Raw genomic sequence first — 24737 nt, 5'->3', positions numbered from 1 at the left:
TGCCGTAAAAAGCGACTAAGGGATAGGGTTACAAACTTGGGATATTTCTTTTAGGCGATGGACTAGCAACCTATCACTTTTTGAATCTCATTTGGTATTATTAATTTTAAACAGCTGAATATATAGTATTTTCAAGACCGTTAGCTATGTTTACGCCGCAAGGGATATAGACGTGATTATATGTATGTTGTAAACTAATATTATGCAACCACTTACCTGTCCTTGCACATTCATCATTTGATTCTGTTGCATAATTAGATGTGACATCGGAGACTGTTGCTGATTAGATGTTCTGCAAAAAAAAAACAATAATATTTTAATTAAGTAATGGATATTCATAATACTTCATTTTAAGACGTAGCTATATGTAGAGGTCAAGAGCAGGTCAACTTTTACACCGTATGCATTTTTAAGGCTGATTTACTATAACAATTCTAATAACTATCTTGGGTATTTATTTGTTTATAAGGAGCCCTAAAAAATACTTTTCTGTCTTTATTTTAGCTATTTTATTAAAAAATCGAAAAAGAAAATGCAATATTGAAATATGTCGCCACAACGCGACTTTTAGCAATATGGCGGCCATGGCATGCAGTGACGTAGATTTCGCATAAATAATCATACAGAGCTTGTTGGTGTTTCGAATAGTTTTGATTTTCCTATATTTTATTTAACTTGTGTTATCTAAAATGTATGAAAATTATTAAAATGAGTTCCTATAAATGTTGTGCAGTACCTCAATGCACTAATACAACAATAAAAATTGGATTGTCTTTGAAGAAGACGCCAACCATTATTGCGTCCACTTTTGGTAGGTTTCGACTGTCAGCTTTCTCGAAATTGGTTTCCGTTATTAAATAACTATGTTATCTGAGCAATACTGAGCGATAAAATCTTGAAAAATAATAGCGAACATCAAGGAACGTATCGATCAACAGTCTGTTTATGCGTAATCTACGTCATAATAGAAATAGCCAATCACGGTCGTTTTTAGCCACGTGACAGCTGCATAAAAAATCCTAATTTTCGGAGACGGATTTTGTTAAAATAATGCAATATTTTTATCTCGCGTTATTACAAATCGCTCCAAAAAAATAATATAAAGCCTGATGACATAAAAGAAATGTATATTTTTATTACACTCAAATAACCTTTTCTTGACATTATGTCATTATAGCAACCGTGGCAAAAAAAAGGATAAACAATAACATACCTCTGTTGTTGCTGATGTTGCATGAGTTGTTGTTGCTGTAACCGCGCCTGTTGCAACTGCATCTGCTGAGTCATGCCCCCGCTCATTGAACCCATGTTGAAACCTGACAAAAGTAATGTTAAGGTCTATTTAAGTTTATAAATGCTTATTTGTGTTATAATGTAGAAATGGGTTATAAACTTGGAATTATTCTTTTAAGGATTTTGTGTCTATTGGCGCCACCTCTACTCTTAGATGTGATAGGATATGTGTGCTAGAAAGCAGTTATATTCACCTTGGTGATGATGCGGGAACTGCTGCCTAGCCGCCGCCTGCTGCTGCATGAGAACATGTCGCCACTCGGGCGAGTACGGCCTCGCGTGCGGCGGGAAGGGCCGCGGTGGGGCTGGTGCAGCGCGACGAGGCCCCGTCACTCCCGGCCCCACCACTCCGCCCGGACCCCCCACCACTCCCCCCGGACCTCCTACGAATCGCGCCTTGTACTCTGGAGGCGGCGGCCGCATCTGTTGTTGTTGAGCGCGCAACATTTGCTGTTGTTGTTGTTGCAACATTTTCGCTTGCTGCTCCCTCGAAAGGCCCGCTGCTGCGACGCCTGTAAATGTTGAGAATTAGTTCATGCTTGAAGATTATTAGATACATCATTCAGAATATTAAAAATTCGATGTCAACGCATCTGAAATTCAGTATATTTTCTACGATATTGCAACTTCCATTACAAATATGTATATCAGGGCTGATCATGATTTTCCTGACGAAATCACTATATGATAAAGGTTTTTTGCATGATGTGCCCAGTAAACCCAATCATTATTTCCTCATCCTAAAAGCATTGATAAGCAATCATTGAAAAGCATGAACAGTGTATTTGTGGTAATATGATGACTCACCGAGCGGCTGCTGGGGACCGGGGCCAGGGGCCGGCGCCTGCGGGGCGGAGCCCGGGGCCTGCGGTCGCGGCCGCATGCCCTGAGAGAAGTTAATGCTCTGCGACTGCGACATCGAGTAACTATCGCAACCGTTTCCTATTCAAATAAAAAAGAAATCAAATTTTAATTCTATTTATATTTGACTAAAGAAAAATATAAACGACTTTGATGAATTTGAGCACATACATAGACTTGAACTTTTAGGTATAACATAAGACTACTTTTACTTTTTATGCAGAAAATTTTGATTGAAGCGAAGACCTAGAAAGAGATTAAATTAGGCTAAAGAAACGAAGAACTGGTTGACATCAGTTATATAAGAGTGCATATATTGTGCGTGTTTATTATCGCATGTTACTTGTCATTAATGCAAATAAACTTTGTATCTTTTAATCTTATCTATTAACCTTTTCCCATATCGATGGTACCTATTATCACAATCACATTTATGTTAGAGCATGGGTACAGTGTTTAAATAGCACACCGTAGCTTTAACTCTATCGGTTTATCTTAAAAGTGGTATGTATAATACGTAAGATACAATGGAATGTATAAACTATGGAGCACGTCAATCTATGTCATCCATCCCTGAGGCGCGCGACTTGGCGCATTCTCGCCGATCGTCAACCTCTAGTGGCACCCTCCCCTCACGCTCGCTCATGCCACACACCGCTACAATTATATTGCACTCCGCATGCCTCTTAACATAACAACATAGAGATCTTATTCCAAAAACAATTGCAATTCAACATTCTAGGGTTTAGTATACGAGAACACTGTAACGAAACGGTGAAGAAAAAATATAAAATCTGCACGCGATATGTAATATTATTTTTATTCAACCATAGTGCACATATCAGTATGCTTGTTGGCCAGCATTGTTTACATATTTATAACTGAGGTCCCGTCCTGACTTTTTACTTTCAAATTCTAGTGGTTCTAACGTTTCAAATAATGTTTCAAATTCTATTCTTACACTTTTCTAACTACATCTGAATGAAAACAGAGCTTCTGAAAGCCAGAGCATAGTAGATTGACTCTCATAAATAGTTTCATTTCTGTTAATGAAAACCGTACAAAAATCCATAAATCAGTTTCGCAGTTACAATTTAACGGTTCAACATTGCGCTGATAAGCTTAATTTTCATGCAATTTGTGATGCTAATATATTAATTCATAGTCCATTATTAGTTATATTATATATATATATAGATAATCACTTTGAAATAAATTTACAATAAAAATTAAACTGCCAAAATAACATTATCGCTAGGTCAAAACACGGTGAGCGATGTATACTAGCGACAAACGACGACACAAAAATATTTCCGCACCGGAATTGAATCATCAGCATTTCATTGGAATGACTACGTCGAGGTATATGCAAAGTTGATATACTTTCACATGTACACATTCACACAAGTAAGATGCGAGTAATGTGATCATCGTTTGTGTTAGTTGTGTAGAGCAAACCGATATACCTAAACTTAATGCCGTTATTGCCAAATATTTTCTGTGATAGTTTCAGCTTGTTTTTTTTTTGTTTTGTGCTACCTACCTGTAGTTAGTTTTGGACGCCGGAAAAGATAATTTTGCTTTTAAAAGGCTTATTTATGGTCTTGCTTATTAATACCTATTCCCCGATTAGTCATCATAACTCGCCCTTTTAGCAAAAAATCTATCACACAGCAAATTCATGTTTGCTGAGTAAATAATCTACTTGTGTAAATTCGTACGCGTTATAATTCCATTATATCGATCCTTGCCGTTCTCTCTCGCAATCGCACCTCAATTATTCTCGGCAACCTTGTTTGCCGGTGTTTGATTCACATTGCGTTGGCTGTTATAAATAAGACATTGTATTAAACCAAAACATTATCATCTGGCTCCTGCTTTTTAATCGATATCCTCCTTTTTTAAAGTAATGTAAGATGTTTTTTTCTCTACTGAAAGTCTCCATTTTACTCTTTATTTTATTAAGGTCACTGTTTCACTAATCTTTGGCCATTTTATTTTATGTACCTACTAAAGTTACAAATCTGATAAAACCGTAATCTAAGTACACAAAGTAACAGAGGCTAAATTCAATTTAGACGAAAATGTAACATTTTCACAATTGTAAATAAAATGTGGAATCGCAAGTTATGAAGAGAGGTATAATTTTGTAACTGCGAATCGTAGAAAACATACAAACAACAAGTAAACTGGAGCCCGATGGTTACAACGAGCGGGGCGATTGCATAAGTTTGTTACACAGCGCGGTGTGACGCAAACGCAACTGATGCTATGGTAACTACGGTAAAGTAGAACTACAAAGATACATAAGATCACACCTCTTTTCCAGAGAGGTAGGCAGAGACTACATCGTTCCACTTGCCATAATCCATGCATACTTTTCTCGATTATCCACATTCAAAACTCTGTTTATGCAAGCTCGTAGTTTTCATATAATCTTGACCTTTCCCCAGGACGAGCCCGATTTGTTTAACGTCCGTCTAAATCTTTGCATTCACGCCCTCTTTGTATATTTGCTTAGTCAACCTTCTTTCATTCATCCTGTCCACATGACTAACCCTTACAAAAGTCAGTAAAGCAGAACTAGTGGGAACAAGTTATTATGTCTGTGTCAAGAGGCGGTAGATACCTTGATGATGCTGCGGTGAGGGCGTGCCCTGGTGCTGGAAGCTGGCGTACATGCCCTGGTGCGCCGCCACTGACACGTGCCCGCCGCCGCCCGCCGCTCCGCTCACCGCCATGTGTTGAGCCGCTGACACCTGTACACGAAACAAATTTAGGTATGTCAAATATTTTGTAAAAAATTAACATGATGCCAGTATTATTTCTTTAGCAATACATAGTACATACTTAATACTTTTATAGTGGATATGTAATCATAATTCAATATGGGGCAAGTTCCTTAGCAAGGTTGCAAAGGTTAGAAAAATCTAACTTACCTACCTACGCCAGTACGCAGACGGGAGTTACCCCACGATCTGACTTTGCGTTAAGACGAAATGGAAGCCTGATACTATGTTCCATTGTGTGTTTTGCTTTCATGGGTAAAACGTTGGGCAGATTTTTATGAATTTTGGCGATAAGTAGCTCTCGACCCGAGCTCAAACTCTCAAACATAGGATTCATTTTTCCCAAGCGAAGGCGCAGATAACTATAGTCATTATACTTATAAATAAATGTGTTAGTATCTTAAACTGTGTGTAGTAAGCTACGAACTGACACATCAATCCGCACAATGTAAAATGTACATACAACGAAACTGGTCTGAGACAATCTCGTTCCTACATATTTTGCATGCAGTTTTTCTATGGTTTCATATGACATTTATCAGACTGCTGCATAACCTTGTAATAAATCAGTTTTATACATAAGTACATTGTAGCGTTAACATTCGTGAACAGCTAAATATAAAAGCAATGTTAAAATAAAACACTTAATATCTGCTTGCCTGTTTTCGATAAATTATTCGACTGTTTTATTAAGTAGCGGAATCTTTTGTTTTTCCAACATACGAAATACTTGTTACGTACAAAACCTGTTATTGCGAACCGAATAATTAAAACGTAGTTAGATAATGTATATATTTGTGGTCTTTCGCACGTAAGTATATAATAACATGGAACAGAAATAAACATACTTAGTATTAGATTTTTATTAAAAGATAGTTTATAAGTAGGTTTCATCCAAGGCGAATATAGTTGTATGAGATTCATTTCAGTACAGCACTACAAAATCTAAACTGACTGTAATCTCCGTTATGCAATGACTTAAAATTAATCAAAACTCCAAACTATTAACTATAAAAAAATTTAAGTCCGGGGAATATCAGTTTAAACTATGTATACCTGCAAGTTGAACATACATAGCCAAGGTGCTCTAATTAACAAAGATAAGCAAGTTTGTTGCAGAGACAAAGGCTGCTCAAAGCCACGCCTGTCTGTACACTGCTGACATATTGCATGACATCTGCTTCATATGGAAACACTAGAGCACGGACAAATCCTTACTAACAGCACGGTGTAAACCAGTGCCAGGATTTGTTTGTATTTTATTAAGAAGCCTTACAATATTTAAAATCGAATCGAATGTCAATTACCTACCATTACAACTTTACAACATTTGGATAACATCTTTATATAGTTTGGTTTTTTTACAGGTAAACAGGTAGTTGCATTTAAAATAGACCGAACTAATGAGATGTCCATTATAAATCTAATAAAATTCATAACTCATGCTTAAACAAATACTGAAATGTGCAACACGAACTCATGAGTCTAGGCCTTTATAGACGACGTGCCTAAAACCTGTTCGAGGAACAGGCGCACCGCGCGCCTCCCGTCCGCCGTCCGGTTCAGCCGCGATTTTTGTTGTTCTACGTCAAACAAGTGGAATATGCGTGCTCGGCCGCTAAACCGTATTGTAAAGCCAGACGGGCTAACGGCACCTCTGTTATCTGGTCGCGCATCACTTTTTCAAATGATCCGGGGATTGGCAGCGCAGGTAAGAAGTTCCCGAGAATACAATCGACACGGTTAACTTGAATTACAAATAAATAGCAAATATGACAACGAGATATAAGTGGTTGAATGATGTTTCGTTATTATGAAGAAAACAACACTAAGTATTCATTTTCAATGTATAATATCCGACTTTGGGAAAGGAGTAATGGTACATTAATGTCATTGTGTAACTTTTGTAAGGTGTTTTTCGAAACGGGAAACATATCTGATGTATGAAACATAAGCGTGAAATTTAAAGAAAACCATGTGTGCTTTAGATTATGAGATGGGCACTATTGCACATTTTACAACCAAAAATCACTGCGAGATAAATTGGCATCAACCAAGAGCAAATGATGTTAAAATACCACAAAGTTACTCAGTATTGGACTCTTTCACTTCTTGAGTTTTATTTAGTTATACATGGATTGCCACCAGACTAAGACGATACAACGTTGAAAAGCGTATATTGCGGTACAGGGGTAAAAGGAATCGACCGTAGCCGTGCCACCCCAACCGCCCCCGGTGCCATTTGAGTACGAACGCCTGGACAGACGCCTACAAGATTCCTGTTAATGAAACATTTTCATTTCCGCATCCATTGACAAACAAACAAGTAGGAAACCTGACGAAAGCGACTTAAAACTTTGCTGTCAAACCACCGTGGTTCATTCCTTCATTCATATATTCACGTCTTTATCCCTTGCGGGGTGGACAGAGCCAGCAGTCTTGAAAGACTGACAGGCCACGTTCGGCTGTTAGGTTTAATGATAGAATTGAGATTCAAATAGTGACAGGTTGCTAGCCCATCGCCTAAAAGTAGTATCCCAAGTTTATAAGCCTATCCCTTAGCCGCCATTTACGACTTCCATGGGAAAGAGATGGAGTGATCTCATTCTTCTTTGTATTAGTGCCGGGAACCACACGGCACCACCATGGTGCTTATCCTTATCTCTAATTCGTTAGTAGCTCGTAATTAATCCTACCAACAACGGTTTAGAATTCGATTTAAACCCGCAATTTTGTAAGTCTGCGATTCTAGTGGTACTGCGCTTAAGTTTATATTATGTTTATCCATCACGCGCACAGCACAAATTAAACCATGACTCTTTGAGTGTTATACTTTTATTGACAGCAGCACCCAAGGAATCCTAAAAAAATGCTGCCTCTAAATTTTATATTATAAGGTTAAAAAAATCAATGGATCCACCCCCGATCTACAATATTGATTAAATTTCCCAATACGTTGCCCGTAATCAAAATCGTGACGTACACGGGTCCTGGCATTACTTCAGTCCCCTGTGAACATACAAAAATAGCACATCGTCCCACGTACCGGCGTCAATGCCGCCTACTTCCACGTCACGAAAGCTGCCGGTGTTAAAGGTAACGGAGCAAAAATAAAGATTCCAACTTACTAACAGTAACTTTAACTTGTTTCTGGGCATACTTAAATGAGAACCATTTTTCTATAGGGGAATATGTCAAGGAAAAGAGCGGTGAAGGTTTTATTCAGAGCCGCTGTAATGAAAAAAGCTGGTTTCTATCATACATACCTATTTAAAACAAAAATAGTAGTTTATGTAACTCCCGAAGGTTCAACAGTGTTTAGTTAATTTGTTTAAAAAAAAATAACGAATTTTTAATAATATCAATATGAATTACGTATAAAAAGCCAGACGCTTACTTAAAGTGCCACTAATTATGCGGAAGATAACCTGTTAGCTCATCGTCAAAATCGATATCAATGAGCGTGTAAGAGATTTCATTTACTACCTAAAACGGTACATTGTGTCGTGCAATGCAACATAACCGTTACATCATATGTATAGTAGAACCTTTTTAATTACTGCATCGTGGAGATAGGCGCGATGGCAAATGAGCGGGTGAAAGGGACACGTGGTGTACAGGAAGCAATCAGGCGAGAGCACTCTTTTTATTCTATTCAGATACTTCTGATGTCATCGGCCGTGTCACCCTGCCCCTGCCTTCGACTGTTCCAACACCAAGATTAGAACACTCCGTATGATTAACATTGTCGCTTACACATTTAAAAATTGTTTCGGCTAAATAACTTGTTTGAATGCCAAAATTTTCAAAATAGGCGCTAATAAGTATTTTAGCAAAATTTAGCGTTGATGATTATGCAATTCCAAAAATCTGTATTGTATATAACTGTTTCGAAATAACTTCAAAAGTAAGGAAGATCAAGAAGCCCATGTTCGAGCAGGGCAAACACGTCATGAAACGAATTAATTGAAATAATCTTATCTGATGATAATTTGGCTACGGAGTACGGACTCCACATATAGCGTTAACCTTGAATAATTACAAGTACAATAATGTTCCATGTCCGTTCATATTATTGTATTTTTGCCCTGCCCTTGTCGCGTCGTAGTTTTAATAAATTCGAACATGTGGTCTGGCAGATCGCACATCTGTACGATCGCAGACCTCGATACTGTCAGCACGTGTTTTATTAACTAGGTATAAGATAGCTTTTTGTAAAGCTATTCAGTGATATCAACGCGAAACGGATACAACGAAAATGTGTCTATAGGAATCAATGTTTAAACGAAAGTTTATCTCCTTCTACAGTAGACATAAGTTTTCAACTAAAGGCATTGAAAGACTAAATGAATTTTAAATAAGCGGGAAAATTAATTTAATAGGGCGTATGAACGTATGACGTAGGTATTAATACATTTCTTGCATGCACTTTTATCAAAATTGTTTTTGAAAATCTAAAATATTTAACCCGTTATGTTTACATCGAATAAGCAGTTTACCATAGAAGGAGACAACATGCGGAGACATCGCCGTACGCCGGAGCCCTTCGCGAGACCCTCAGTGGGCGGGCAGCGCGCGCACTCCCGCTCCGGTCGATACTATCCCAGACTCCCATGTTTTTTATGTCCTTTCGCGTCATGAATAGCCCAATAAAGAATATTCCAATTGCTAATCTCAATTTCCTAACTATTTTATAATACCTTGTCAAAATTTAAAGATTTCTAAGTCCCAGATTTTGCAATTATGAACCACTGCGAACTCATTGAAAACTTTACATGAAAACGCAACTAGTTTGGAACAATAAAAAACTTCGTGCGGACAGGTGGAGATGCGAAAACTTTAAGTTGATTAATTCTAACTGAATTCATTCACCTTTGCGGATGACGAATTTGGGACAACATAAATATTTGATGTGTTAAAATTGCTATCAGTGCATAATGCGGTATAATGATTTTAGTTAATTCTTAAATTAATAATTCCTCGCATAGCTAAAATTGAAATTTCAAATTACGGTATCACTATTTTTATAACAGTGTTGATGTCTTGCTTTGTTATATTACTTATCGCTAATCGCGTACGGCCTGCTTATAATGCGTAAGAAGTATTCACGAAACACTTAAACTTTTAAGATGGCACTAAATATTAAATGATACTTTACCTGTAGGTTGTGGTGGGGTTGCGATAAATGCAACTGCTGCTGCTGCGACATGTGTAAGTGGTCGATGGACGGCGGCGCGGGCCGCGGGCGGTAGCCGGCGTAGCCGCGGTAGCGCGCCCAGTCGCCGCCCGCCGCCTGCTGGTGCTGCTCCGCCATATGCTTCAGGGTCTGCGCCGCCGGGGACATCTCTCCGCCTCCGTACGGTCTCGGTGCCGGCTCACCCTCTGAAGGCTCCAACCCCAACCCGCCACTGCCGTTCAATTTACTCCCATCCAGGTCAAAGTCCTTCATAAACTCCGAGTAGCCCGATATCTCAGTGATCAAGTGCTCGAAGGCATCATCACCTTCATCTTCGCCGATCAAATCGGCAAGGCTCGAAAAAGCGGATGCTGCGTCCCTCTCGAGGGCGGCGGCACACTCGTCAAGGCCGACGAATTCGTCATCGGCTACTTCTGATTTGCATTCGGCTTTGCATTCTCTTTCACAATCCAAGGGAGAAGGTGCTCTGGGCGGTGGTTGTTGCGGCGGTGGAGAGCTGGAAGTTTTCACTGCATTCGCTAGGGCTTTCACAGTAACGTTGGTGGAAATTTGCTGAGGATGGGAGTCGGCGGCAGACGTGGTAAATTCCAACTGCTGGACGATCTCCACTGAGAATTTGGTGAGAGCTTCTCCAGCGCCGCCCCCACCTGCTCCTCCAGTGCATTGTATTTTAGCTGGAGGCTCATAGTCACCGCAACCGAATTTTTGTTGCTGAAACAAAAACTTACATTAGAATTCTTACCCTTAGCCTTTCTTAAGTGGTTGCCTGGAAGAGATTATTATTATTTAAAATTAATGGGCAATAAAGGGTATTCTATCTATCTATTAATTTTATACATTTATGAATAGATTCAGAATAAACGAAATTCTACATAACAGCGTCAAAATGAAAATTAGTGCCGCGGTAGTTCAGTGAAAATCACGTCAACGGTTAATATCCGGACAGTGCGAGGTGCTCTTCCGTTTGGGAATTAAGTCAGTTATAACCATGTATGCTAGCTAGACCTCTGTCTTTAAATGCAAAACAACTATAAGCGTCTATGATGTAACAATCAGAGGCATGACGTTTTTGGAAGGATTGGCATTTTATATCTTGAGGAGAAAATAACCAAATACAGAAACAAATATTCTTCAAAATAACACCTTCATAGAAAAATATCAAACAAAATAACTGTACTTAAATGGAATCCGGTATTAAAGCAAGTAATTATAAGTGTGTAGTGTATAGATTCTATTGTATCATACCATCATCACCATGCAACTAAGTAAGAAAATGATTTAATGATTGAATCACGTGTCGCGTACAGCGTAATATCTCAATCATCACGTGCGGTGTTACCACTGCCGCTGATTGTCAAGAACTTGATGAATTATAAACAGGAAAACAAACAAATATCTTTGAAGCGCCCAAAAGTCGCTGCCAATGGGCGAAGTAAGAAAAGGGTTAAGAAGTTTTATTGCTGCGTGCCGCTCTAGCGCGAAATTTCCATTACTCTGTGAAATTAGACCTGAACTACTATGGATATGAAGCATTCCACATGATAGTCCTACTCAGTTAGAGGCCTAAATTAACACTATTACGAAACCTATAAGATATTATATATTGGTTCTATTTAGAGAGATACTCTTGGGGATTTACAATTTTTCTAACTGGACTTTTGATTCTGACAATGTGCAAAAGGTTTTTATAAAATACAAAATGTAGATACATATAATTATAAAATGAAAACAGCGCAGTCGGAGGTCGCCGCAGTGAGCGGCGCGGCGCGGCTGCTGCACGAGACAATGCGAGTTCATTGTGAAACCAAACTTGCAGTTTACACAATCTCAGCTCGCCCTCTATTGCTATCACAACAATTCGGCATGCTTGTACGAAGTTCTACAAAAATAATAGATCATGAAGCCATCAAACTTGATGGACAATCAAAATATGTATTGTCGTGGAAAAATAGACTACACCAGCTGCTGTGCCCGCATATACAAGCTTGCCAAGCAAATAGTAAAAGAATTATTAAAAACTAGCTTTTACTCGCACCTTAATGCCTCCTGCAAAAGAAAATAGGTTTTTCACAAATTCCACGCGATCTTCCGTTTTTATCGTCATGAAAACTACCCTTTGTCCTTCTAAGACTCATATATGTATACGCAAAATTTCAAGATTGGTTCAGTATACATAATGACATTATGTATCTCTCTACCTTTAATGGGGTTGACAAAGCCAGCAGTCTCGAAAAGACTTGAATGCCACTTCCACTTGGATTAATGATAATGCGTTAATGATGATGGCTTAATGCTGTCGAATTCAGTGAATAAATTCATAAAAAACAAATTGTTTTATTGTTATCAGATTTTACGTCCAAGAATTCATTGATAAAGTTACATGCTGAAATGTGTATGGCATAATCTGTGCTCATAATGAAACAATAAATAGAATAGAATAGAATAGAATAGATTTATTTTCAAAATTGGATACAAGGTATCACTTATTGACGTCACATAACTTAAATCTAATTATAACTACTACCGCTTCCAAAGCGCATGTGTAGAAGAAGCGGCGGAACAAACTACACTGCAGCATTTTCATAGGACGTCAATTTACAAATATAGATCTCTTAAATCTAAATCGTGGACGAATGCACATTGTCTACATTAAAAAACATGTATGAATGTAGAACTGATTATGTCAATATGAATATTTCGTCAAATAAAATAAATATAAAATAAAATATGTACATACTGTACAAATTATGTCAAGATCATGTCAAAAATACACAAGCATTTAAGAGGCCATTATGTCCAGCTCGGGCCACACATGTTTATCATTAATATAATCATCCGTGCTGTAGTAGGCTTTCCTACAAAGCTCAACTTTAATATACTGTTTGAATTTTCTGTCATTCATTTCAAGAACACTTTTTGGTAATTTATTATAAAATCTTATACAATTAATCAGAAATGATTTCCCTACCTTAGCCAGCCGATGTGCTGGGATCGACAACTTGTAATTGTTCCGCAGTGATCTACTAGTACATTCACCTACTTTTTTGAAAGAGTCTAAGTTTTTCCTAACATGCATGATGTTATCGAATATGTATTGGGAGGGCAAAGTTAAAATATTTAGGTTTTTGAAAAAATCTCTAAGGGAATCTCTTTGTTTAAGACCGTAGATATATCGAATTGCCCTTTTTTGTAAAATGAAAATAGTTTGTATGTCTGCTGCTGATCCCCAAAGCAGTAGACCATATGACATTAAACTATGAAAATAACTAAAATATACTAGCTTAGCAGTTGCCACATCCGTCAAATGCCTAATACGACGAATAGCGTATGCTGCAGAACTAAGCCTTTTAGAAAGTTTTAAAATGTGAGCATGCCATTTCAAATTTGAATCTAATGTTATTCCTAAGAAAGTAGTACTATCAACAAAATCTAATCTTTTACTACTTATACTAATATCCACATTTGCCTGCCGCACATTGGGAAGTGTAAACTTAATGCATTGGGTCTTATTTGCATTTAACAGTAAGTTGTTGATTGTAAACCAGTTAGAGATGGCGGCTAAAGTGCTATTCACATCATCACAGATTTCGCTACGGCGGTTCATTTTAAAAATTAGTGACGTATCATCTGCAAACAACACGATGCCAGTCTGTTTCTCAATCATGCAAGGCAGGTCGTTGATATATATCAGAAAGAGAAAAGGTCCCAAAATGGAACCTTGCGGTACCCCAATTTTTACCGTCGCTCCTTTCGATTTTGTATTATTTAAATCTACCGTCTGTAATCTATTACTAAGATATGATTTAATTAGTTCAACGGCAGCAGTATCGAACCCGTAATGAGCGAGCTTGAGCAGAAGAGTTCTATGATCTACGCAATCAAATGCTTTGGTCAGATCGCAAAACACTCCGATGGCATCCTGTGAGTCTTCCCATGCATTGAGAATATGAGTGACAAGAGCCACACCTGCATCTGTTGTACATTTCCCCTCAAATAATAATAGATGAATAATTGAAACGTCGTCGCGTGCTGGCTGTAATCTGTATCGAGCTGCGGAACCCGAGCAGGCGTGAGGCACGGGAGACGAGCAGAGGGTCAACTCAATTGACGTCGGCGCATCCGGTGCGGCGCGGGCGGACCAACCGGCACACGTGTACCAAGACAATACATTTGTAATTAATACGACTCCCACTTAGAACATTTAATTAGTAGAGCTTTATGACTTTTTATGAATTTTTTCACTGAATTCGACAGCATTAAGCCTTCATCATAAACGCATTATCATTAATCCAAGTGGAAGTGGCATTCAAGTCTTTTCGAGACTGCTGGCTTTGTCTACCCCATAAAAGATAGAGATATATATTGTATATCAAAGATAGAGAGATACAATGTATGTATTTAAATCTGAAAGCGCAGATACAGTTATATGCTATACTAGTTATGTAAGTAAAAATTTGGAGTCATTCATTTACATAGTTCATCCCAAATTTTGAAAATTACGCTCGAATTGAGAACTGAGGGAGAAAATTATTTTTCGCAGTTGGTTAAAACATCAAATTATGATTACGTAGTACTATTAATAATTCTGTGTCATGATAACCAATGATAGCTGTACTAAATGTAAAGCAGGAAGTATCATATCGTCAGTGCCACCTACAACTATAAATGGCACACACTTTTGAATGTTAGCAAAACATCATCATATACAACATAATTATAATTGATTTACATACATATATGAACATCAAGTCAACAGGTGAAGTGAACCGAAGTACAGTGTAAGTACAACACGTGCAACACTGCAATGCACACACGTGATGTTCAACAAATGGATGTTTTCTTACAACTTGTGATTGTTGCAATAATTACTCGAAAGACAAGCTTCCGCCCACTGAGCTGCATATATTCTTGAATTAGAAATATAATTCTACGTAGATATAATATTTGGGAGAAATAGATACTGTTATAAATAAACAAACAACTAAATGTCAGATTTAAAAAGATCATGCTGATTGCTGATCACGAATTACCTACTATGTTTTGTGCAGATTACAGCAGAACAAATATTTAACAATAATTATTTATTTGATGTCAAATCAAACATCTTTCGTCAGTTGCAGGATCAATTCATGTCCAAACAAATAGAAGTGCTAATATTCCAAGCCCACACAAAAGAGTACCTAGTTATATAGTGAATGGTATTATTGGCATACGGGTATTGGACAGTTTTAAACTGGGCCACAACAAATCTGCTACTGGTGGTTATGTAAAATATAATACGTAAGAACGGCATGTGTTTGTTGGTAAACGGAACTTTGCTACTTGCACATCAATCGCAGCGCTTATACATTCGTAAGACACTTTCTATAGATATGAGTACATGTTACTGACAATTGGCAATTATATTATACAACAGCTAATAGCGTATAGCGCGTTTCGTATTTTTCTCATCACAAATTGGTTAAAATCACGCTTTCACAAAAATGCACCGACAGATTTTGGAACATTATCCCAATTACAGAATTTAAATAGTGCCGGTAACCTATATAAGGGTTCATTTTTGTATTCTTTACGCAAAAATATCGTAACAGTACATATCAAAGTATATGAATTGAATGACTTTGAATTATGTCCCATGTATTGAATTTTTGCAGTATTAACAGATTCCTAAAAAGTTACGCATTAGGAAATAATTCCTAGTAGTTAGTACCTAGTACTTACATGCAAAGATTCAATATTGGTTGAGTGGAAAAAGCATAAAGAGGTAACAAATAAACTAAGGAACTGATAAGAACACTTTTAGGGTATCTTTTCTTCCGAAAAAAAAGGAATGTACCTATGTCACCGCAGGATTGTCTATGAACGACAACGTATGTTCTGGCCAAGCAATACCGCAGAAAATGCTATTAAATTATAAATATCTTTAATTTGGCATATTTGTTTCTATGATTTGGCGAAATTCCCACGGGAGCAGAAAAACAGGTCATGTGCGTACGTATTCGCGGCTAAAAGTTATCCAAAGCGCGCCTAAGCCTATAGGAGTACTGAGAATGTATTTATACCTTTGATCCAGGAAAAATACTGTTTCGGTAGGTAGCATTTGCGTTAAATAACAATGTACGTGAGTGATGCTGCGGGCAACAGATAGTTTATTCGTATTTAATCAAGACGGATCTAAGATTTAAGAAAAAAAGTTACTGTTATAATAACTAATAGCTCTTAGGAAAAGGGGAAGGGAAATATCTTCAGTTTCAGTTTTGCTTGGGTGGGTAACAATGATGAGAAAAATTTCTTATATATAATTTCACGGCTGCTGTTTAACGTAGCTTTTGAAAATAATCCCTTGTGTAAGTAAATTTTTATAACGATAATAATTAAACTTCATGACATGAGAGATCGCATTCTGGTTTATCTTAAAATTTGGACTACTAACATAGTTATTTCTTAGTGTACAAAATATAGATACGTACCACGTGAACACTGCTATGGACGCCACTAATGGCCGGCAGGTCGGGTTTTCGCTCGCTCTTCTTAGCGTGCCTCTTAGCTTTCCCTTCCAAAAATCGTTTTTGCAGTGCACTGGTCTCCAAGTTCTGCTGCTCACATGCGCCGGTGAAAGACTGGTCGAACCTCGGGACGCACTCTGACTGACGACGACGATAAGTTTCGATTCTTCGTCTGTAACAAAATATTTAGGTTAAAATAGTAATTTTAGTTTAATTACTATATTACAGTTCGACTTGCAGAGAATTCCTTGTGGCATTAAGGCCACCTATTGTACATTTTACGTACATAAAGTTTAAATAAATAAATATTTTTTTAAGATTGACGCATCACTAAGACAAGAGTTCTTTATAATCGTACGTAGCCAACCGTCATGTTATCCTAAAGTATATTAGGCAGGGGACACTGTGAAAGCTCTTTACGCGATAATATTTAAAAACGGTCAAGTATATGTCGGGCTCCGCCCTAGAGGGTATAAAATCTAAATTGCTTTTGCCAACAAAGGTATAAAATCAGATTTCATTAATCAAAGTAAGGCTTTAGCATGACGTCATGGAAGTTATCATACTACAAATAGAATGTCCTGAAGATAATTTTGTGAAAGACAATTACTTAATCTAACAAGCTGAAGTACTACAAAAGTACGCAGGTAACAAACAACTGTTTCAACCAATGCTCAGTCAGCCGCAACTCCCGAGCGCGGTCACCTTGAGCAAATGTTAATGCGGACACCGTCTGCTAGGTATATAAAAAAATCATTACTGCTGCTTTTCATTTATTCAACAATATAATTATCTTACTATGGAACTGTCAAGGTTATTTCATTATCAATTCCTAATCCATTACGATTCGTCACGTCATCAATAGTTGATGTAGCTGACGAATGGCATAGTGTCTGCAAGACAAAACATCATCTGTAAAAGTGATGTGTTTAGTTTAGGTTCATCCCACTTTCAAAATACCTAGAGGTCAATATTACAAGTACTCATACATCAATACAGTGAATGAATGAATGAAAAAATATTTATTCGAGTAACCAGACTCATTCTGGCAGTCAAAGGGTAATTGATAAAATAGAAATTTTATGTACATGTCGTAAGAGGCGACTAAGGGATAGGCTTACAAACTTGGGATTTTTTTTAGGCGATGGGCTAGCAACCTGTCACTATTTGAATCTCAATTCTGTCATTAAGCCAAATAGCTGAACGTGGCCATTCAGTCTTTTCAAGACTATTGGCTCTGTCTACCCCGCAAGGGATATAGACGTGACCATATGTATGTATGTAATTTTATCAATTTTGTGCTTCCGTCTAAAATCTTCAGATGGACCAGACCAGTTTCGTTCACCTGTTTGCCAAATTAATTTTGAAGGATTTTATTGAAACTTTCACTTGTTTTAAGTGCAGGATATATATTTTAAATAAAGCTTTCACTTGCCAGGAAAAGGTTTTTAAGGCTTCCGTAACTAAATGGTAAAAATTATTACTAAGGGGCCCTATTACTAAACCTTCGCTGTCAGTCTGTCTGTACGTCTGTCACCAGGCTGTATCATCAACCGTGATAGCTAGAATGCTAAGTTTTCACAAATAATGTATTTCCATTGCCGCATTGCCGTTATTAACAACAAATTTAACCCAAACCCAGTTCAATCCAAAGGTTGACTGTTAGAAAATGCATTTGGACTAAGTCCGCCCATTGTATCGACATTGTCTGTACAAAAGTTTAAAAAATATATATTTTTTGGGGGAAACCCGTAACAATTTTTAAGCAATTTTTGGTGAATTTTAATAAACAGATAAAAACGTGTATTAAAATAAATATTTAAGTAACATACGTGTAGATGGTGAACCCTTCGTGCGCTATTGTGACTCGCACTTGGCCGGTTTTTTACTGTTCTGGGAGAACAAGTGAAAGATTTTATTTGTAACATGTACGAGTATATTATGTAACATACGTAAGTAAAACAGGATGTTAACCTTTGGAAGTATACCTAATCGTAAGTAAAAGAATTAGTTTTATTGTTTATGTTTATTTTGACAAAGATATTTGAAGGATCACTAAAAGTAAATATTTTTGCAAATTTGATCAGTTACTATCTTTAGTAAAGTTAGATAATCAAAGCGAGTTGTAACTGTCTTTCCATTCCAATTGTTACATAACTACCTAGCTAAGCAATCGTACGCGTAATTCTGTTTTGATATTGATCGAATATTAAATCGCCATATGTTTCAACACACAAACACTGATTACGCTACTGTTAGCTTCTAATTAGTCATATAGAAGTAGCAAGTCAAGTACGTACCTACGACTATGACCCGTCCCTTCCATCGAGCGCCGGGTGGAACATGCCATTGCCGTTGTAATTAGGTACAGACAAACAGAAAAACCCATCACATTATTTACTTGTAAATAAGTTAATACGTAGAGATTCACGGAACCACGGAACAGTTCGAGAACTTGTTAATGTAAATCTTTTGAATGACGATATCGAAGCAGAATATTATCACCTACAGATTTCATGGTAACTAGTCAATGAATAATGATCAGCATACCTACATATATTTATGCTAGAATTTCATTTGCACATTGAACTTTTAAATCTTTATAGCAGTAAAAAGGGGTAATTCTTAAAGTCCTCAAAAGTTGCTTTCTACTACATTCGTATTATTTTCGTAAAATGATAGGAAATTTTGTCGGTAACCGTACCTACAGTGCACTTTCCCTAGTTGACGAGTGCATTAGTACAAGAGCTGCACTCAATCCCCCGCCTCCACCATCCGAGGCTAATTACGTGCACAGTACCTAACCAATGCTCCATTCCACGCGCTTTCTCTGTACCAGACACCACGGGCAAACCTTACTACAGCAAAAAAAAATGGAATTATTACTTCACAGAATGTTCAACAAAATTTTATGAGAGATTACGTAGAAACTAGTTAGGAAGTAATAGTTATTCATGTTAAGGCGTCAAATGAGTTGCATTTATAGGACTGTGAATAAATACATGTCTAGAATGAAATACAAGTACATCCATCGATTTAGTGTACAACACACATCAAACATGTACACTGTACTATACGTATGTTAGCCAAAGAAAATAACTGCGTGACTACGTCACGCTACAGATAAGGTAGCTGGTGATAAACATTATCGTTTTCATAGTAAGTATGTTACATCAAAATGATTTTCCTTCTATTTATGTTTTATTTGAAATCGAAACGTAATTTAATCATTCGTAATCACCAATTGCTGACTAAAGTGTGCACGTTCTTGCGCGCTATCGAAATACCGAAGTTGCTGTTGTTGCTTCTTGAAAAGATAAACGAAAACATTAATTAGTCATATCATCAGTATGCCTACTAATTGTGTGACAAAACAAAGAAATTGAAAATTTACAACTAACAAACATACACATATTCAGGTAGGTAGGGCTGGACTAGGAAGAAGTTCGTTCAGAGAAAGAAAGAAGTAGGCAAGCGTTCATCGAGCGTCGAGCAGCTACCAAGAGTTCCCGACCTCGGCTTTGACAGGTGGCATGGCAACCCCGCAACGAGGGAATCAGGCGGCACAGTACCATCCAGACCACGCTCCGTGTAAACTCGTAGGTGTTTTTGTTTAGTTCATTGACCAGCCGACGGTTGTCGCGCTACGCAAACAACGCCTTCGATAAGTCCCGATTGTATGTCACGCTATGTCACTGACACCGCTGTACCCCCTCCAGATGATTCCTCACGATAACTATTCCGGAGTAAATACACAATGGAACATGAATTATATAAACTATCAGGTGTATTCTCAATAATTTTTGTCACCATCAAGTTAACTTCACCTAAATAATACCTAATTTAACGTTCGATTAAATTTAGCTAACTAGATAGTTACGATCACCTGGATGATTAAATGAAACATGTTGCAATTACATGTATATTATGTATTATGAAGCAAGTAGCGATCGAAATTCATTTTTTTTACATACATTCTGTATTCTCCCTCAAGAAATTGTGGCCTTAACTGGGTGTCGAGAAGAGAAATTGCGGAAATATTAAATAACATACATTTGATCGCTGCTTTGGCCGCAACATTAAAACGGGCGACATTCCATTTACTGTTGTGCACCATTTTCACGTGAGGAGACGACATTAGATCTTATCTCAATACCACTATTTTCAGCTTTCTCCACAACATACATTGCACACGAAATGGTAACGAACTATTTGAGTTGAGTTATCTCAGATAAGTTACAGTTATAACAGATGCACCGATGAAACTAACGGAATATTTTGTGCATCCGTCTCAATTTAAATGGTAACTTCGAAACTGTAACAACACAATGCATGAAATTTTAAATTTCTTCTATTTTGCATTTATAAAAGCACCGAGATATCATATAATTTTATGGCAACTTAGAAAGGTTCCGATGTAACGCCTCTGGTTATTCGTTCTGAATGCCCTTGGCGCACGTCTGTCCCTCGCACAACGGTCATTCACCAAAAACCTGTCTCATGTTTGCTCAAGTCGAGACAATATGGTCTCGCACCCTCTCGCCTCTTACACCTCGCTCCTAAACGGTTACACCGTCTGCGCCTAATTAATATTGGGTCCTTTAATTTCACTTTAGAGACTTGTTTAGTTTGCGTGAAATGGGTTAATAAATGGCATACTCTCCGCAAAATTGACAAAAAACATATATCAATAGGAAGTGTAATTACTCTCTAAAAAAACTCTGTTAAATCCAATATTTTACGACGTTGTAGAAACGATAGTTTGAATGAAATTACGAAAACTACAGGGCGAATGGGTGCAACAGCGTAGGTGTAGATACATTTAGTTAATTGTAACGCTTGTAATTAAGTTGCTAATATGTACTTTAATATTATATAGTGCTCCAAAATCGTGCATGTAGATGAAACTAAACTTAAAAAGTAACTGATCAGAGATCATTGTATTAACCAACAATCCGACTTTCCTAAAAGAGCAAAGAGACGAGACGAAGGCCATGTATGTAGCTAGTAGTAGCACAAACATTACATAATAGTTACAACGTAAGGTACTTAATACTCGATCTCATGCAAGTTAAATAGGTGCTTATAGGGGTCGCAACCTCTGGTCAAGGGATGTCCTGTAATGAACCTATTAGAACAAGAAATAGCTTTGCTCCCTTTGTCCATGCCCTGTATTGATCGCCGTTTCTAAAGCGTAGGTAGATATAGGCAGAAAAGGCGGACGGCATTTCAAAATAATTGGAAGAAAAAACCGAGAATTCTACAGCGGGATCGTCAAAGGATACATTCCTTGGAAAGATTAGATAGGTACGTGGGCTTTCGCTAAGAACTTTTGCTTTCGAAATCAAACTATCAACTCTAAAATATAGGGTTCTCTGTCTCGCACACAGAAAAAAAATTTTAGCATTAGCCCTTTGCGAGCCTCATACTAATTTACGCAGGTAAACCAAAATCGGTCATAAAACAGGGTAAGAAGCGTAGGTGCATACGAAATTCGTATTCTGTCTCGCATACAGAAATAGTTTTTTATCATTAGTGAGAAAGTCTTGGGTCCTCATAATAAAGTATCCAGGTAAACCGAAAACAGGCATAAAACAGGGTGAGAAGCGTAGAAGGTGCAATACAAACGGAGACGGCGTTTATGCACCGCCAACTGGCCTTTCAGTACCGTTAGCCTTAGCGCCGATATAGTACTTACCTATTCTACATTACATAGGTACCTACTGTTGCTAAGCTAGCATCGGCATAATTTCACTCGCTGCATTCTATTTTACGCTGCGGTAATAATACAAATGCTACACGTATTTTTACCCCAACGCATTTACTTTATTATTACTTAATACCAAGGGTATTAAAATGTATCTAACTATATAATGTATCTAGGTAAAACAAATCAAGTCAAAAGGCACCAGGAAAACCCTAAAATAAGGGACGAAAAATGATTTAAGGATTTACACTATTTTACACTTTAGAGGGGACTGTAGCTAAAACAAATCTATTTACTTGTTACATTGTATATAATGGCCTACATAAATGGTAAGCGTTTACCGTTGTCTATAGACGTGCGCAACACCAAGGGCAAAATAAAGTGTATTACCGACCTTGAAGTCATATTTTTTGCAACTTTTGTAAAGACGTTATACCTGGTCTCCAGGACACCTTAGCATTTTTAAGATGGTTCAGTATCTTCTTTGATTGGTCAAGTAATTTCTGTTTTATTTTCTTGTACTTGTCAACTACTTTAAAATGGAAAATGTGTTCATGTTTTGTCAGAACTAGTTAAGTTCAGTAGATAGAACAGAACTGATATGTATTGTTACTGTGAAACGAGGTCATGTAATCAGGTCAATATCCCTTACAAGGTAGACAGAGCCAACAGTCATCAAAAGACTGAAGGGCCATGCTCAGCTTTTTGTCTTAATGATAGAATTTAGATTCAAATCAGGTTACTATTATAATGTATATATAATGAGCCCATGTGTCTGCTCATCTGGACTGCTCAGTTCTAATGCATGATACTAAAATAAGCCTTAAGGTGCACAAACAAAAAGCATAAGTATATAAAATTAAGATACAATCAGGAGGGCACATGTTCAAATCCTACTTCGGCAATGATTTTTTTCTGACTTGTGCATGTTACTTTGAGTGCTGACCAATGCCCTTAAAGTGAGGGCAAAATCTGGTAGCAACCTGCATATTTGGGGCAACAACTGAATATGTAACCATGATCAGATATGGACTAGTTCCTGGTTGCAGAGACCACATTGGAGTCGCTGCTTGTAAGAACCTGACTTACCCATTCCAGGATCATGGTCAAAAACACACCCGGGGCTCCACTCCAAAGAGGTGAGGATGTGTTTGGAACTATCAGAATATCTAGTCAATATGTGTAGTGAATTCCTTTTGTGCATAATAAATATTGCAGAATTTAAAACAGAAAAGATTTAAGTCTATCTTAACCAATCCAGAACAGTGAGACAGAGATTAACAGAAAACAAAAGACATGCTGCATGGCAATAGACTGAAAATCATGAAAATATCTTTAATAATTCAACAAATTTTGAAATTTTAATTACATTCTAGAAAGTTAAGGCTTTGAATTTGAAATTACAGCCTCTAGGATTGTGGTCAAAGGCAGACCGCAAATTCCTCCCCAAGGAGACATAACCCAGAACAATGCCAAAATGTAACAGAACTAACTTTTACTCAATAACTAAACATAATATGGGTCTCAAGTAGATAGATTATATTTAGGAAAGTAGACACTAGGCCCACAAAGTACTTTGGTGGAATTGTGAATGTGCAACAATGAGAAAGAGGAAGAGAGATGGCTGTCAATAAGATTTATTAGGGATGATAACAAAAAAGGTTAGTTTGTGATAAGTGACTTACCTCAGCCGGTCCACAACAGCTTGTCGTTTGGGTGGGAGGATCATCTCCTCCATGGGTTGCAGCATGCTGGGCGGGTGCTGCACAGGCGAAGCGCCGGGCAGCAAGCCGCCCGCACCACCGCCTCCCACCAAGTGCTCCACGATGGTTATTTTATAGTCTTCCTGTCCTCCCTCATTCTAACCAAAAATTAAGATCAACGTTCAAGTACTAAAACGCAAATTATTTAGGAACACTATCAACAAATAACCACAACTCGTCCTGAACACTTTGAGCACAATATTCATGTTGTCACTGACTGTTCCCAACTGAGTCACTACACCACTTGAATTTAAATTTTTTGTAAACAGTGGCTTCGTTTGTTTATAATAACAAATTACATAAGCCTTTCGAATGTAGAGCAATAAGACAGTATTGAAACTTACTATAACTTTGCAATATTAAGAAGCACGTCATGTTTTAAGCCAGTTACGAATTCAGTTTAATTCGCCACAAACAGAAAACAACACTCACATCACAAACTACATGTAAAGTCTTTTGATGTAGATATTAAAGTTTTAACAAACGTTTGATAAATTCGTATATTTGCATTTTCATATTTCAAATCAAACAAGTAAACAACAAACCCTACTCAAACAGCAACTGACGGACGCTTTCTTCTTGCTCGCTTGGTGTGGTTTGGTTTGACGTATGGGACGGTTT

General features: G+C 37.4%; 1 protein-coding gene across 2 annotated transcripts in view; it reads right to left on the bottom strand.

Annotated features, from left to right (window-relative positions):
* Positions 1-24737, bottom strand: part of LOC106131251 (neurogenic protein mastermind) — a 26995-nt gene extending 2258 nt beyond the window's left edge. The window contains exons 1-9 of one of the 2 annotated variants that reach the window (XM_060944594.1): positions 24461-24737; positions 24039-24214; positions 16611-16818; positions 10102-10851; positions 4784-4913; positions 2101-2235; positions 1488-1805; positions 1214-1316; positions 217-292 (exon numbers count right to left, since the gene is read on the bottom strand). In XM_060944594.1, coding sequence (XP_060800577.1) covers positions 217-292; positions 1214-1316; positions 1488-1805; positions 2101-2235; positions 4784-4913; positions 10102-10851; positions 16611-16818; positions 24039-24103 — 1785 coding nt within the window. In that variant the 5' untranslated portion in view covers positions 24104-24214; positions 24461-24737. Of the gene's footprint in view, positions 1-216; positions 293-1213; positions 1317-1487; positions 1806-2100; positions 2236-4783; positions 4914-10101; positions 10852-16610; positions 16819-24038 lie in introns of both variants that reach the window. The other variant, XM_013330273.2, reaches the window with a different exon arrangement.

Source organism: Amyelois transitella, chromosome 6 (genome assembly GCF_032362555.1).
Source record: "Amyelois transitella isolate CPQ chromosome 6, ilAmyTran1.1, whole genome shotgun sequence".
In the NCBI taxonomy this organism is placed as follows: domain Eukaryota; kingdom Metazoa; phylum Arthropoda; class Insecta; order Lepidoptera; family Pyralidae; genus Amyelois; species Amyelois transitella.
The sequence above is the reverse complement of the archived record's forward strand: the minus strand, read 5'-3'. Positions and strand labels throughout refer to the sequence as shown.